Source organism: Aquarana catesbeiana, linkage group LG04 (assembly GCF_042186555.1).
Source record: "Aquarana catesbeiana isolate 2022-GZ linkage group LG04, ASM4218655v1, whole genome shotgun sequence".
NCBI lineage: Eukaryota > Metazoa > Chordata > Amphibia > Anura > Ranidae > Aquarana > Aquarana catesbeiana.
In genome coordinates this window covers 678,288,728-678,306,552 of record NC_133327.1, presented here as the reverse complement: position 1 = coordinate 678,306,552, position 17,825 = coordinate 678,288,728, and the positions used below count along the sequence as shown (strand labels likewise).

Below are 17,825 nucleotides of genomic sequence, written 5' to 3'. Positions count from 1 at the left end.
ATACATTGGCTTTTCTCCAATCCGCTGGTACCATTCTAGTCAGTAGACTGTCAGTAAAAATTAGGAACAATGGTCTGGCAATTACTTGACTGAGTTCCTTAAGTACCCTCGGGTGAAAGCCATCTGGTCCCGGTGATTTATTATATATGTTAAGTTTCCCAGGTCTAATTTTAATTCTGTCCTCTGTGAACCATGGAGGTGCTTCCTGTGATGTGTCCTGAGGATAAACACTGCAGTTTTGGTTACTGAAGCCCCCCAATTCCCTCATGAAGGCTGAGGAGAAGAATCAATTCAATACTTTCACCATCTCCCCATCCTTTGTAACCAGATGTCCTTCCTCATTCTTTATGGGGCCAATATGGTCTGTCCTCCCTTTTTTACTGTTTACATGTAGAATTACCTTGGGAGTAATCATGCAGATTAGTGCCCATTTTTTTTGGGGGGGGGGGGATTTTTGCTGACACGTAATGCTCATACCTCTTTGGGAGGGGGGGAGGGGGGTGCAATTTGGCATGTTTGCCCTGGGCTCTAGGTAACCTTGTCATGGCACTGAGTGTTTCACATCCTTAGGGACTGCACAGCCTGTTGTTTTCAATCAGACAGACCCAGGTCTGGTGGAATCACAACGAGGTAAGAGGAGCAGAAAATGAAGCAGAGCCCGGCTATGAATGAAATGAATATGGCTCCCCATGTATATATTACTCACTGTACATAGAAACAATGTTTATATAACACACAAGATGACCCGATCACTTTGAATTCATCTGAGCGCTCCCATGTTAACATCATTTTTAAAGTCATCTTTAATCTTCTAAAATTTGCAGCTTTCTCTTTAAAAAAAAAAAAAACCCTGGTGATCCTGCCATGAAGGTTCTTGTTCAGGGCACTTCCTGTTATGGGGTGACAGGATTCTGATGGAGGTGATTTAACATATATAAGACAGGCATGGTCCATTGTTGTCACCATCACCAAACCTGAGAAATGCCAAGAAATTGCTGGAATGCATGTAGACAGGAAGTGGCTGCAAATAAGCTGCAGGAGATCAGCATCACTAATATAACAGAGGACGATTAACCACTTTGCACGCCGATATGCGTCCTAACTTTGAAGAGGGATATCTTTGTTATAGCCTCCCGCCGCTCTCCGGTGCCCTCCGCCGCTTACCGGAGCCGTCGGTAGCAGTGGAGGCGATCAGATCCTTGTCCTTGCTGGGTATGGAGAGGAGTGAGGGGAAGATGGTCCCCACCCGTCTCCATACCATTGCAGGGCGGAAGCGACGTCAAAACGTCACTTCCGCCCATAAGCTCTTAAAGGGCCATTTTTTTTTTTTTTAATGACAAAATGTTTTTTTTTTTTTTATTTTTTTTTTTTTTTTGCATTATAGTGTAAATATGACATTTGAGGTTTTTTTTAACCCACATCTCATATTTAAGATGTCCTTGTCATGCTTTTTTTCTATTACAAGGGATGTTTACATTCCTTGTAATAGGAATAAAAGTGACTTTTTTTTTTTTAAAGAACAATTTAAAAATAAAAAATTGAAAGATAAACTAAATAAGAAAAACATTTTAAAAAATGTTAAACGTGCCCCCTTTCGCCGAGCTCGCGTGCAGAAGCGAATGCATGCGCGAGTAGCGCCTGCATATGAAAACGGTGTTTTCATATGAGGTGAGGTATTGCCGCTATCGGTAGAGCGAGAGCAATAATTCTAGCCCTGGACCTCCTCTGTAACTTAAAACATGCAACCTGTAGAATTTTTTAAACGTCGGCTATGGAGATTTTTTAAGGATAAAAGTTTGTCGCCATTCCACGAATGGGAGCAATTTTGAAGCGTGACATGTTGGGTATCAATTTACTCGGCATAACATTATCTTTCACAATATAAAAAAAAAAATTGGGCTAACTTTACTGTTGTCTTATTTTTTAATTCAAAAAAGTGTCTTTTTTCCAAAAAAAGTGCGCTTGTAAGACCGCTGCGCAAATACGGTGTGACAGAAAGTATTGCAACGACCGCCATTTTATTCTCTAGGGTGTTAGAAAAAAAACTGTATAATGTTTGGGGGTTCTAAGTAATTTTATAATAAAAAAAACTGTTTTTAAACAACAAATCTCAGAAAGAGGCTCGGTCCTTAAGTGGTTAAAGGGGAAAACAGGATTTTATTTAATAGGAAGCACACGCAACAAAGATGCAAAATAAAACTTGAAACAATTCTCCATATCTATATATCAGACCATCTACATACTGTATACATTACGGCTTTCAAGTAGCAGCTGCAGGCCTCATCCCGCTATTGTTTTTTTCTTTTTTTAGGTGGCGATTGGCTTTTTTGCAAAATCCATCCGAGCGTCTAATTAGCTGCTGGAATGCTTTTACAGGCGGCGGAAGCGGTCGCCCCCTCCCCCCTTTAACCGCCTGCTGTTGCCTCTCCGGGATCTCCGCCCCTCCCCGGTTCCGCTGGCTTATCACAGAGCCCATGGAGGACCGGAAAGTCTCTGATGAGCTCTATGGAATAGACCAGTAGACATGGGCACTGCCCAAAAAATGTGTTCGTTTTCATTTCATTCGTTTTTTGTTTTTTTTTTTCGTTTTTCGGGTCATTTGTTATGATCGCAAATTTGTAAATTCGAAAATTTTAAAATCCTAAAATAAGAAAGAAAATCCGAAAATTCGAAAGAATAACTAACTAAGTAATAATAACTAACTATTAAATTATAGGTATTGGAATTTCCTTTCAATCGGGGCTGTTAGTGAACGTAAGAAATATGAATTTATCCGAAGTTACGAATTATCCAAAATAACGAATGGAATGTAAAAAATTAATAATAAATAATAATATTAATAAAAAGTTTTTATTTATCGGTGATCAGTAGTGTGAACCTAGCCAAGGACTGGGGGAGGTGTTCTGTAGACCTCAGAGATAGCTGGGAACAATGTAACTGATACCAGTGAGCACAGACAGTTATCTGCTGCGGGGGGATGTTCCAGGAAAAGGCCCCTTCCTTTTCCGAACGAACACAGCGAGTGATCTGAGTGTATCACTCCCGTGTTCAGTCTTACCTGAAGCATAGTAAACTATGTTTGCGAATGAAAAGGAAAAGTCTTAAAAGTGAAACATCAGGGGTCTGTTTAGACCATTGATATTTCACAAAAGCCCCCCCAATGGGGCGCCAAAAAAAAAATTGTAAAAAAAATAATAAAAAGTAATATTGTAAAAAAATAATTTAAGAAAATAAAGTTGGAAAAAATAATAAAAATAAAAACTGACACCACCCACAGCTCTGCTGATATACACACGTATACAATAGGCTGCGAACGCCAATGACTATTTATATCTATATATGGAGGGATATTCTGTGTATACAGTATATACTGTATATATATATATATATATATATATATATATATATATATATATATATATATATAAATATATATGTATATAATATCTGTATATATGGGGGATATTCTGTGTATTCAGTATATACCCTGTTTCCCCGAAAATAAGACCTACCCTGAAAATAAGACCTACAAGGACTTTAACTAGGGCTTATTTGGAGGGTAGGGCTTATATTGCAGCCATCACCGACAATCCCGCTAGGTCTTATTTTCGGGGAAACAGGGTATATATATGGGGGATATCCTGTGTATTCAGTATATATATATATATATATATATATATATATATATATATAATATCTGTATATATGGGGGATATTCTGTGTATTCAGTATATATATATATAAAATATCTGTATATATGGGGGATTTTCTGTCTGTATCTGCACACAGCCAACAGTCTTTGTTGTTTCATAATTTGTTCTGAATCGATCCTTTCATATCCCCCCGGGGGGGCGTCTGACCCCTGACCCCACTCATATTCTGAACACATCTCCTCTTGTGTCATAGATGGGGAGCGGAGCGGCCTCACCCAGGATGTGCGCGCCCCAAGAATTAACCCCTTCGCTGCCCCGTACCTCCCCCAGTCCTTTCCTGTGCATGGGAGCCCATAGTCCCCTTCCAGCAGACTGGAATGTGGATTGTCAGAACTATTGTATCTGCTGTAACAATGTAGATTAAAGCTGAACTCCGGACAGATATAAAAGACATTATTATTCCAGGAGACTCTTGTAGGCCCTGTACAGCAAAGCTCAGACTGGAAAACACCACAAGGGGCCAAACAAATGAGTTTTAGTGCAAGGAGCATGCTGATAGAAGGAGAGAGTGGAGTGACAATGGGATGAGCTCATCAGTCTTCTGCTTCTCCTTTTACTGTCTGATGAGGTGGGGGGGACCTCTGAGTTGTACTGAACTGCAGAAAAGAAGAATCGGGTCTCCTGCTCTGCTGATCCCATGTCATCCATCAACAAACACTGATGATATCATTGTATCTAACAGAAAAATGCACCCAAAACGCAGTGTGATTATTCTGCCACGATTGTAGCTAAGACAGAATCAGTCGGCAGGACGTGTGTTTAAAAAAAAAAAAAGGAGCAGGAGCTTCAAACGCACATACAGCAGGGCTTCCCATTCATGTGTGCGACACTCAGAATCACGTGAAAATTGCGCGACAATAAATTGTGAGTGGGATCACAGCCACAGCGGGTGTACAATCCCTGTCTGGCTGCCTTTGCAACTTAAAGGGTGTGGTGGTAAAAACTTTGTTCAGCCGCCTATTTTTACCGCCAATCCTGACCACAAGTTTAAATGAGCCCTGAGGGCTGGTTCATACCATGTTCCAGTGACCTGCATTTTTCAGCCTTGGTTACTTGCATGTCACTGCAAGGGCACATGATTGTCTATATGCCTCATTCACACTGCAACACAAATGAATGGATACACAACGATCAGCCACAGCCAATGGCATCCCTAGGGGGTGGCTTTTGGGGCTATAGCCCAGAATCTAGGGCCCATAGCCCCGAGTCTCTTCAGGGGTCCCCAGGGGGAGGGGAGGCTCTCTGGGGACCCTGATGTAAGGGGGTGGCTCTCTGGGGACCCTGATTTAAGGGGGGCTCTCTGGGGACCCTAATGTAAGGGAGGCTCTCTGGGAACCCTGATGTAAGGAGGAGGCTCTCTGGGGACCCTAATGTAAGGGGGGCTCTCTGGGAACCCTGATGTAAGGAGGAGGCTCTCTGGGGACCCTGATGTAAGGGGGGCTCTCTGGGGACCCTGATGTAAGGGGGGCTCCCTGGGGACACTGATGTAAGGGGGCTCTCTGGGGACCCTGATGTAAGGGGGGCTCCCTGGGGACACTGATGTAAGGGGGCTCTCTAGGGACACTGATGTAAGGGGGGCTCTCTGGGGACCCTAATGTAAGGGGGGCTCTCTGGGAACCCTGATGTAAGGAGGAGGCTCTCTGGGGACCCTGATGTAAGGGGGGCTCTCTGGGGACACTGATGTAAGGGGGGCTCTCTTGGGACCCTGATGTAAGGGGGGCTCTCTGGGGACACTGATGTAAGGGGGACTCTCTGGGGACCCTGATGTAAGGGGGGCTCTCTGGGGACCCTGATGTAAGGCGGGGCTCTCTGGGGACCCTGATGTAAGGAGGGGGACTCTCTGGGGATCCTGATGTAAGGGGGGGCTCTCTGGGGACCCTGATGTAAGTGAGGGGCTCTCTGGGAACCCTGATGTAAGTGGGGGGCTCTCTGGGGACCCTGATGTAAGTGGGGGGCTCTCTGGGGACATACACACACACACACACGTATATTACTGTATATACATGTGTATACCCACCCAAGCGTATGATTTTCATTACTACGCTGCTATGGGCTCTAGCCCCAGACCTTTTGTAGACCTAGCAACGCCCCTGGCCACAGCATTATGACCTCTGATGGGTAAACAGAATAACATTGATAATTTTATTACAATTGCATCTGAAAGTGAGAGGGATGTATTTTTTTTTTTGATAATTAAATTTTATTTTATTAGAATTCAGCTTAACAATCAACTAAAAACAAAGACATGTGTCCTTATACATCATTTACATAATATCAAAAACTCTATATACCCATCTCAAAATTTTCTATTCAGAAAGAAAAAGAAAAAAGGGGGGGAAAAAGGGGGGATAAAGAGGGAAAAAAATCGCTTCCTCTCTTAACAGGCAATATATTATACCGGTTGAATTTGCTTGGACACCCCCCAATTGAGGACCCCAACCTCCCTAGCTATTTAGGTTCCTAATATCTGTTAGTGCACCAATCAATCATTACACCCCTAATTCAATGAGAAAAAAAAAAAGTGAAGTTGTATCACATCAACTCCTAAGTGATGGTATGCCCAGTGAAAAATTGGTGAATCTTCTTGACTTGAGTCACCAAACCCCAAAAAATAAAAAGGGGAAAAATAAGGAAGAGAGGAATGAGAAGAACCCACATTTTATTATGCATTTATTGGTGTGAAAATTAAAAAAAAAAAAATTCCTATCTTTTTTTTTTCCTCTTCCCTTTCTCCTTTATATATGGAGGAGGCCTCTAAATACCACCACGTGCAAAATAAATAATGATCCAAAAATGTATTGTGCACTTAGTTTAAAAAAAAAAATCTACCGGTATATAAAAGGGCCTCTAAGAGCTACATTGCCACCGTGCCTATTTAAATTGACTGATACCTAAAAAAAAATAAAAAAAACAAAAATAAAATGTGATCATTTAATAATAAAAGCTATTACCCTGTTTCCCCGAAAATAAGATCTAGCGTGAATGTCGGTGATGGCTGCAATATAAGCCCTACCCCCCAAATAAGCCCTAGTTAAAGTCCTTGTAGGTCTTTTTTTTAGGGTAGGGCTTATTTTCAGGGAAACAGGGTAGGGCTTATTTGGGGGGTAGGGCTTATATTGCAGCCATCACCGACAATCACGCTAGGTCTTATTTTCGGGGAAACAGGGTACTTCTCTTCTCTCTCTCCTTTCCCCTACCCACTAACACAAATTACATTATCTCATCATATTTAATATGTAATTATTATACCCACTTATTATACCCACATTGTACTATTATTGTGCCCGATCCATGTGTACCCACTCTCTTTACATAGGTAACAACACCATCTCTTGTACTTCAAAACCACTCGTCCCCAATACCCCTGTGACTCTTTCTTTCCTTTTCCCTTTTTTTCTTCTCTCTTTGGGGTAATGTCGGAGCCAATAATTCAACACATCTTTTCTCTACGGATGTGTGCATACGTGTACCCATACGCACATGCTACCCATATGCACACACAAACATCTATACCAGAACCCCCCCCCCCCCAAAAAAAAATAAAATATATATATAACAAAATTTAAAAAAAAGGGGGTTTTATAATATAACCATTCAAAGAGGGATATATTAGGCAGTAAGTGAACATGTTTTCCCTGAAGTTTATGCGTTAAAATTAGAAGGAATGGTCATCGCAGTTTGTTATGTATGGGGGATGTGTAGCTGCAGAGCAGTCAGGGTGCCCCATGCTGACCCGTGTCCACAGCCAAAAGTGCCTACAATGGGCATATGAGTATCAGAACTGGAGCACGGAGCAATGGAAGAAGGTGGCCTGCTCTGATTAATCATTGGTTGTTTTTTTTAGCTGGGTATGTCGCTTACCTGCGGAAGAGATGGCACCAGGATGCGGTATGGGAAGAAGGCAAGCTGGCGGAGGCAGTGTGATGCTTTGGGCAATATTCTGCTGGGAAACCTTGGCTCCTCCCATTCATGTGGATGTCACTATGACACGTACCACCTACCTGAACATTGTTGGTGACCATATCCACCCCTTCATGGAAACGGTGTTCCCTGATGGCAGTGGCCTCTTTCAGCAGGATAATGCGCCCCACCACACTGCAAAAATGGTTCAAGAATTTTTGAGGAACGCAACAATGAGTCTGAGGTGGTGACTTGGCCTCAAAATCCTCCAGATCTCAATCCAATCGCGCATCTGTAGGATGTGCTGGAAAAAACAAGTCCGATCCATAGAGGTCCCACCTCCCAACTTACAGGACTTAATGGATTTGCCACTGACAGCTTGGAGCCAGACACCACAGCGTACCTTCTGAGGTGTAGTGGAGTCCATGCCTCCATGGGTCAGGGCTGTTTTGGAAGCAAAAGGGGGGCTTACTCAATATTAGGTGGGTGGTCATAAAGTTGTGGGTGATCAATGTCTAAACTAAAGGTAACGTGCTCAAAACATGCATGCGAATGCAAAATACTTCACAGGCACACCTCCCAACATTTTGAGATGGGAATGAGGGACACCTACTTGCAAACGTATGTAGGCATAGGACACCCCCCCCCCTGACACATCCCCTTAAAGGAGAATTAACAAAAAAAATGTTAATTAAATCCACAAATGAGGGACATATGAGGGGCAAAGAGGGACAGAGGGACATTGCTCCAAATCAGGGACAGTCCCTCCAAATCAGGGACAGTTGGGAGCTATGCACAGGCATTTCCATCAGGGGCGTACCTACAGGGGTGGCAATTTGCGACACGACCGCATGCTGCAGGAGCCCAGTGTGCCCCCCCCCCGTATGCCTGGATAGGAGGAGTGGTGGGGGCGGCAGCAGAAGGAAGCTGGATAGGAGGAGTGGTGGGGGCAGCAGCAGAGGGAAGCTGGATAGGAGGAGTGGTGGGGGCGGCAGCAGAGTGAAGCTGGATAGGAGGAGTGGCGGGGTGGCTGCATATAGAAGAACTTATGTCTCCATTTTCCTCCTGCAGCCGCTAAATGCCTTCAAGAGACAGAAGAGGAGAAGCGGGCATTCAGCGGCTGCAGGAGGAAAGAGGACAGATCAGTTCTTCCACATGCCGCCACTCCTTCTATACAGATGTACAGGGGGCTCGCACTGGCCCCCTGCAGCATGGAACTGGGTCGCAACTGGGACCCATGCAACCCCTGTAGGTACACCCATGCTGGAAATGCAGAAGAGGAGAGATCGATTTGTTTATATGCAGCCAACTTCGCCCAATCTGCCTATATTTTCTGTTGCCCCCCCCCCATGTGCTCCCCAGCCTCTTGGCCGCCCCCTTCAGGATGGAGAACAGGGAAGGGGCCAGTAAACGTGTCATTTTGTCAGTGACAGCGGCGGCCGGTCCATAAGGGGTGCAGGGGCACCACCCCCCTAATCTCTATGCGCCGGCCCCTAATCTCCATGTGGAGCGCCAGACGCATAACAATCTACAAGGTTCTTTTAATTTTTTTTTTAAGCACATGACTAGAGCCGGAGGCTCTAATTGGCTTCAAAAAGGCTGGGCTCTGGGCGTACTGCGCCCCTAGCCCACCACTTGTAACATTAGCGAATCAACATTCCTGCTTTTCCTCCCAGCCAATCAGGACTTGACGCGGGTCCTAAGACCGGATTGGCTGGGAGGAAAAGCGACCAGATTGGCCTGGTGGAGAAGCCGGGGAAGCTGCTCGCAACCTTGACAGGGTAAGTGCGGGGCTGGTGAGCGTGGGGGGGGGGAGGGGTGGGGGTGGCTTGGGGAGTTTGTTTGCCACCCCCCTCAAAAAATGGAGCACCAGCCGCCACTGGTCAGTGATCCGTGCCAATCACTGACTCTGTCAATTCATAACTGAAGCATAATAAACTGTTTACTATGCTTTGGGTTGTGAATGAATTGGAAGCTCTGTACAGAGCTATTCCTGTCCATTCATTCTGTGCAGCTGAGGCTGCAGAGAAGGAGATTGAGGACTGTGTCCTCATTCCCTTTCTCTGTCTCAAAGGTGGAACATCAGAGGTCTGTTTGGACCCCCTGATATTTCACCAAAGCCCGCCCAATGGGGCTCCTAAAAAATTTGTAAACAATCATTTAAAAAATAATATTGTAAAAACATAAAAAATAAAATAACAAAAATAAAAAAACTACTGGCACCAGTGGTGGAACTACCAGGGTCACGAAGGTTGCACTTGACCGGTTGACCGGGCCCTCGCGTTCCGCCACTGGGATTGAAGGGAAGGGCCCCCGGCTGGGGGTCAGGGGGGCCCTTACTGGTTTCTTGCAAGGTTCTAGTTACATCACTGATTTCCAGTGCATTTTTATGTGCAGTATGGTGGGAAAGGGCTCTTAAAGGGGACCTTGGTGCATGTATCTGCCCCTGCCTGGCTGAGCACCATGAACAGGATGGTTCCGCTCACATTTTCTTGCTGTCGATGGGAGTGTCTTTGGTATTTGGTGGCTCTGTTAATTTTTAAACGCCACAAATAATTCCAAAGTAATCATGGCGGCAGAGTCCTTTCCCCTTCTAGAGGTTTGGGGGGTGGGGTGACATTGTTTGCTGGTTGGGGGGTTTACGGTCTGGTTGTATAAATGATTGTGATGTTGTGTTTCCCCAGCAGAGCCCGGTATCTCCCAGCATTCCCCCCCGGAGTGACTGCACAGCGCCCTCCACTGGTGGTGTTTGCGGTGGGGGCAGAAGACCCTCCGTGCACAACGACCCCCCGCAGATCGCCCAGCTCAGCCAGGATATATCAGAGGTAGGACCGGGTCTTTTTTACTGCTCTGTGCTATGTTGTGTATTACCCATAGCTCCCAACTGACCCTGATTTCGAGGGACTGTCCCTGATTTCGAGGAACTGTCCCTGATTTCGAGGAACTGACCCTGATTTCGAGGAACTGTCCCTGATTTCGAGGAACTGACCCTGATTTCAAGGGACTGACTCTGATTTCGAGGAACTGTCCCTGATTTCGAGGAACTGTCCCTGATTTCGAGGGACTGACCCTGATTTCAAGGGACTGACTCTGATTTCGAGGAACTGTCCCTGATTTCGAGGAACTGTCCCTGATTTCGAGGAACTGACCCTGATTTCGAGGAACTGTCCCTGATTTCGAGGAACTGTCCCTGATTTCGAGGAACTGACCCTGATTTCGAGGAACTGTCCCTGATTTCGAGGAACTGTCCCTGATTTCGAGGAACTGACCCTGATTTTGAGGGACTGTCCCTGATTTCGAGGAACGGTCCCTGATTTGGAACGTCCCTTTGTCCCTCTTTGCTCCTTATTTGTCCCTCATTTTGGTCTGATCTATATAGTTTTATATAAAATGCACTTTTTATCTTTCGAAAAGTGTTTTCCAGCGCTAAACCTTTCATCCAATTTCTAAATTTCTGCATTTGTAAATTTCAAAAGCTGATACAAAGCAATAGTGGTGGTAAAAAAAAGCACTCGTGTGTTTATGTAATTAAAAAGTGCAGCGCTAGAAAATATCAAATGCAAATATACAAACTAGAAAAGGTGCAGATGTGAACTGTAGTTAATATACAATATTCATGTGAATATAATGCAAAAAAACAAAAATTACAAGCAAAAAATGCAAATACAGTAAAACCTTGGATTGCGAGCATAATTCGTTCCGGATACATGCTTGTAATCCAAAGCACTTGTATATCAAAGCGAATTTCCCCAAAAGAAATAATGGAAACAAATGATTCGTTCCGCAACCATTTATTCATAAGTCCTTCAGTTTATAGTCCATATAAAAAGATTATAACAATGTGATAGGTTGTGTAACCATAAAATGTCCATCCACACATGGAAGCCTCCACAAGGGGATTAGAAGCAAAATCCAGCAGGAGCTCCAGAGTATAAAAGAGAAGAGAGGAGCCTCTAAGTGTAGCAATATGTTGCTAAATGTTTTACCTTTATCAAATGTAACCACATTGCTACACTTAGAGGCACCTCTCTTCTCTTTTATACTCAGTTGTGACATGACGCTACTCTTATATCAAGACATCACTTGTATATCAAGTAAAGTTTATTTTAAAATTTTGCATGTCTTGGAAAACGCTCTCAAACCAAGTTACTCTCAAACCAAGGCTTTACTGTATGCAAAAAAAAAAAAAGAAAAGAAAAACTCCAATAGTGCAATAATGCCTTGTGAAGTTACTTTAACAAAAAGAAATGCAATGTTGCATGTAAAACGAAGAGACCCAGGTACGAGTCAGGCAATAAAAATAGTAAAATGGAGTTCCAAACAGAAGTAAAATAAAATCAACGCGTGAAAGCGATTGGCGCATGCGCAGAGCATGTGTGCGTAGCGTCCCTTGTGGGTTTAACCAATCATTTTTTTGTAAAAGGCTCGGTTTCCACTATTGCGACCCCAAAGTCGCGTGATTCACAGTGCGACTTTTCAATGCGATTTTTGATGCGATGTCACGCGACTGGTGAGAACCATTGGGAGAACAAGTTGCACCGAAGTCGGGAACAAAGTAGTACAAAAACCCTTTTTGGAGTCGCTGCGACTTGAGTCGCACCAATTACAACGGGGACCATTGAAATACATGGATTTTGACTTGTCATGCGACTTCACATGTGTCAAGCCGCACAACAACTCGCAGTAGTGGAAACAGAGCCTAATTCTCCTTTAAGGGGGTGTGGCAGGGGGCGTGTCCTATGCCTACATACTTTTGCTAAAAGGGGTCCCTCGTTCCCGTCTCAAAGAGTTGGGAAGTGTGGTGTGGCTAGCTATACACAATACAATCTGATTGTACAATCGCCTACCAACAACTATGTAGTGCAAGAGCCTGCCTGATTGAATACAGATCGATTGGATTGATTAAGTAGGTTGTCATATTACATTTTATTGGTAAACCTCAAGTTGAGTGTACAGAGATTGTATAGTCAGATTGTAACACATACAGAGACCTTTAGGTTCACACCTATGCAGTTTGCTTTTGATCGGTTTCTGCAGTGCTTTTTGCACACGTTTTTGACTTTTTTTTTTAAAGCGTTTTGTATTTTTTTATGCTTTTTTTTTTTCTTGAACAATTTGTTTTTTGGGCAGATTAATAAATGCAAAGTCATGGCAAAAACGCACTATGTGCTTTTTTTGCAGCTTCTCCATTGAAGTCTATTGAACCAAAAAAAGTATCAATTTGCATTTAAAAAAGTCCCTGACACTTTCCAAAAACGCAGCGGCTGAAAAAAAAGCATAGATGTAAACGTGTCCCATAGGACACCATTTTAAATGGACTGTAGTGCGTTTCTGCAAAAAAGCAAAACGCACTAAAAAAACGCCTAGGTGTGAACCCGGCCATAGACGGTTCGAATCTCGGCCAGTCCGAGATTTGAACCGGGTATGGGCAGGCTGATCATACACAGGGCTGGCCGTCCCTCCCCCCATCCATCCGTCCGTCCGGTCCCTTGCAGGACACCAGGATGCATGAATTACAATGGCTTCGAAATAGGGTGAGCTCGGGGGGCGCAGAGAACGGAGCCCACCCAGGTGTGTTACAACAGCGAATGAATCATCGCTGTTGTAACATTGATCCTCTTCCCGGCCAATCAGAAAGCGGGTTTTTGAGACCTGTCACCCGATTGGCTGAAAGGGCAGGCGATCCTATTGGACGCCTAGGAGGAGGGGAGGAGCCGCATGCTGGAAGCCGATGTGATGGAGGAGAGGACACAGAGCCTCTGCCCGCCACCCGCTTAGATGGGGTCTGCCGGACCAACCGGCAGACAGCGGAAGGGAGGTGCCACTGGCTGCTAGTGGGGGGGGGGCTGTTTACTCCCCCCCCAAAAAAAGAACACCAGCCATCACTGATTGTACCCAAGTTGATTGATCAACTTGGGTACAACCAGCCTGTTGGATTTTTCATGCGATTATTGACAGCAGCCATAGCCGCTAGCAATAATCACCGTGTATTCCCCCAACCGGGATGGCTCCCCCCGCACCCCTCCCGGGTGAAACACAATGGCTTCGCAGGAGGGATTCCCTCATCAACACTGACTCTGTTGATGGGGTTTTAAGCGATTTTCTTTCTTGCAACCCATGGCTGGAGGAAAGAAAATCGCACCGTTTATGGCCGGCTTTAGAATACATCTTTTGGCCAGTCATTAGTTTGCTGCGGCACAGTTAGAAACACCCCGGCCATTAAAGAAACTCACATATGAGGAACAGTAAAGCACAATCACTACAGGAACAATGACCTGTGAATGTCATGCAATATTAGAGCTGCCTTGTGTACATATTGTATATAATTCAATCAATAGGCCAAATATGAATATAGTTAGTCTGGTTAAAAAATGACATAAGTCCATTTAGTTCAACCAACAAAAGGGGAAAAAAAAACATACAATCCCAATACACAATCCTATACCCACAGTTGATCCAGAGGAAGGCAATGATCCAATTTGCTACAGCAGGGGAAAAAATTCCTTCCTGATCCCCTGAGAGGCGATCAGATTTTCCCCGGATCAACTTTACCTATAAATGTCAGTACCCAGTTATATTCTGTACATTTAGGAAAGAATCCAGGCCTTTCTTAAAGCAATCTACTGAGCTGTCCAGAACCACCTCTGGAGGGAGTCTATTCCACATTATCACAGCTCTTACTGTGAAGAAATCTTTCCGTATTTGGAGATGAAATCTCTTTTTCCTCCAGATGTAAAGAGTGCCCCCCTTGTCCTCTGTGATGACCTTAAAGTGAATAACTTAACACCAAGTTCACTATATGGACCCCTTATGTGATTGTACATGTTGATCATATTCACCCTTAACCACCTTCCGCCCGCGCTATAGCCGAATGATGGCAACAGTGCTGCGGGCCTTAATTACAGGAAAGGCGTCAAAAGACGTCCTTCTGTGCATGAACTGCCTGTGCGCCCCCTGCGGGGCGCTCGCGGCACTCTCCGTGATTAATGAGTCAATGAGACTCGGCTGATCACAAATCTGATCCCGGCGCCTTACCATGTGATCAGCTGTCAGCCAATGATGTGAACAGAAGATTGGTAATGGGTTTTTTTTTTGCCTCTCACCGATCACCAGCTTCTGTCAGAGGGACATCGATCCCTCACACAGAGAGCCACTGCTGCCTTATCGGTGCCCACCAGTGCCAACTGCCAGTCCCCACCAGTGCCACCTACCTTTGCCCACCAGTGCCACCTATCAGTATTCACCAGTGCCACCTACCAGTGCCCACAGTGCCACCTACCTTTGCCCACTAGTGCCACCTATCAATGCCCACCAGTGCTGCCAATCAATGCCCATCATCTGTGCCACCGATCAGCGCTGCCTATCAGTGTCACCTAGCAGTGCCTACCAGTGCCCATCAGTGCCACCCATTAGTGCACATCAGTGCCACCTATCAGTGCCGCCTATCAGTGTCCTTCAGTGCCAACCATCAGTGCCACCTCTAAGTGTCACTTATCAGTGCCCATCAGTGGCACCTCATAAGTGTCCATCAGTGCTGCCCCATCAGTGGCGCCTTATCAGTGCCCATCAGTGCAGCCTATCAGTGTAGCCTATCAGTGCCCATCAGTGAAGGAGAAAAATGATCTATTTTTAAAATTTTATAACAAACTATGAAACCGTTTTTTTTTTTTACCAAAAAAACAAAAAACCCAGCAGTGATTAAATACCACCAACAGAAAGCTATATTTGTGTGAAAAAAATGATAAAAAGTTCATATGGGTACAGTGTTGCATGACCTCGCAATCGTCATTCAAGGAGTGACAGCGCTGAAAGCTGAAAATTGGCCTGGGCAGGAAGGGGGTTTAAGTGCCCCGGTAGGCAAGTGGTTATTCTCCTCTTCTGAAGATCTGATAAGACCATTTGCATGAGGATGACATATAAAAATTAAAAACTCTGAACATAACTCTGTAATAATTAAAGCAGAACACCACTTTAGATTAGACAGACTGAGGCCCCTCCCCATTCTTGTGATCTGACACTCATAACGGGGCCAATGCCTGTCCAGGGCTGCCCTCTCCTGCACCCTTCCAACCTCATTAGCATATAATAGTGACAGCAGACTCCGCCCCCAGCACTGACATTTCTAGTTTGACCCCTGTAGACAGTCATTGATTATATAGCAACTGGGCCCTTGTCACCATGGAAGAAGAAGCTTATGTGCCTGGGGCCACAGCTGGCATTTGCCCCACTGTCCTCTCCTCTCCGTCTGCTGCTCAGAGCGGCTCGTGTCACTACATGGGTGTGAGTCAGTTATATGGGTGTCAGTATGAGGGGGTGAGTCAGTTATATGGGTGTCAGTATGAGGGGGTGAGTCGGTTATATGGGTGTCACTACATGGGGGTGAGTCGGTTATATGGGTGTCACTACATGGGGGTGAGTCGGTTATATGTTTGTCAGTATGAGGGGGTGAGTCAGTTATATGGGTGTCAGTACATGGGGGTGAGTCAGTTATATGGGTGTCAGTACATGGGGGTGAGTCAGTTATATGGGTGTCAGTACATGGGGGTGAGTCGGTTATATGGGTGTCAGTATGAGGGGGTGAGTCAGTTATATGGGTGTCAGTACATGGGGGTGAGTCAGTTATATGGGTGTCAGTACATGGGGGTGAGTCAGTTATATGGGTGTCAGTACATGGGGGTGAGTCGGTTATATGGGTGTCAGTATGAGGGGGTGAGTCAGTTATATGGGTGTCAGTACATGGGGGTGAGTCAGTTATATGGGTGTCAGTACATGGGGGTGAGTCAGTTATATGGGTGTCAGTATGAGGGGGTAAGTCGGTTATATGGGTGTCACTACATGGGGGTGAGTCGGTTATATGGGTGTCACTACATGGGGGCGAGTCAGTTATATGGGTGTCAGTACATGGGGGTGAGTCAGTTATATGGGTGTCAGTACATGGGGGTGAGTCGGTTATATGGGTGTCAGTATGAGGGGGTGAGTCAGTTATATGGGTGTCAGTACATGGGGGTGAGTCAGTTATATGGGTGTCAGTACATGGGGGTGAGTCAGTTATATGGGTGTCAGTATGAGGGGGTAAGTCGGTTATATGGGTGTCACTACATGGGGGTGAGTCGGTTATATGGGTGTCACTACATGGGGGTGAGTCAGTTATATGGGTGTCACTACATGGGGGCGAGTCAGTTATATGGGTGTCAGTACAAAGGGGTGAGTCAGTTATATAGGTGTCAGTATGAGGGGGTGAGTCAGTTATATGGGTGTCAGTAAGAGGGGGTGAGTCAGTTATATGGGTGTCAGTACAAGTGGGTGAGTCAGTTATATGGGTGTCAGTAAGAGGGTGTGAGTCAGTTATATGGGTGTCAGTAAGAGGGTGTGAGTCAGTTATATGGGTGTCAGTAAGAGGGTGTGAGTCAGTTATATGGGTGTCAGTATGAGGGGGTGAGTCAGTTATATGGGTGTCAGTAAGAGGGGGTGAGTCAGTTATATGGGTGTCAGTAAGAGGGTGTGAGTCAGTTATATAGGTGTCAGTACAAGTGGGTGAGTCAGTTATATGTGTGTCAGTACATGGGGGTGAGTCAGTTATATGGGTGTCAGTATAAGGGTGTGAGTCAGTTATATGGGTGTCAGTAAGAGGGTGTGAGTCAGTTATATGGGTGTCAGTATAAGGGTGTGAGTCAGTTATATGGGTGTCAGTAAGAGGGTGTGAGTCAGTTATATGGGTGTCAGTAAGAGGGGATGAGTCGGTTATATGGGTGTCAGTATGAGGGGGTGAGTCAGTTATATGGGTGTCAGTATGAGGGGATGAGTCGGTTATATGGGTGTCAGTATGAGGGGGTGAGTCAGTTATATGGGTGTCAGTAAGAGGGTGTGAGTCAGTTATATAGGTGTCAGTACAAGTGGGTGAGTCAGTTATATGTGTGTCAGTATAAGGGTGTGAGTCAGTTATATGGGTGTCAGTATGAGGGTGTGAGTCAGTTATATAGGTGTCAGTACATGGGGGTGAGTCAGTTATATGGTTGTCAGTATAAGGGGGGGTGAGTCGGTTATATGGGTGTCAGTATGAGGGGGGGTGAGTCGGTTATATGGGTGTCAGTATGAGGGGGGGTGAGTCGGTTATATGGGTGTCAGTATGAGGGGGGGTGAGTCGGTTATATGGGTGTCAGTATGAGGGGGTGAGTCGGTTATATGGGTGTCAGTATGAGGGGGTGAGTCGGT

The 17,825-nt window shown here is 45.1% G+C and overlaps 1 protein-coding gene across 6 annotated transcripts in view; it reads left to right on the top strand.

Moving 5' to 3' along the window:
* LOC141141040 (uncharacterized) overlaps positions 1 to 17,825 on the top strand; it is a 100,899-nt gene that overhangs the window by 11,345 nt on the left and 71,729 nt on the right. For 5 of the 6 annotated variants that reach the window (XM_073628704.1, XM_073628707.1, XM_073628709.1 and 2 more), the window contains exon 2: positions 10,298 to 10,438. In XM_073628704.1, coding sequence (XP_073484805.1) covers positions 10,298 to 10,438 — 141 coding nt within the window. The remainder of the gene's footprint in view (positions 1 to 10,297; positions 10,439 to 17,825) is intronic. The other variant, XM_073628706.1, reaches the window with a different exon arrangement.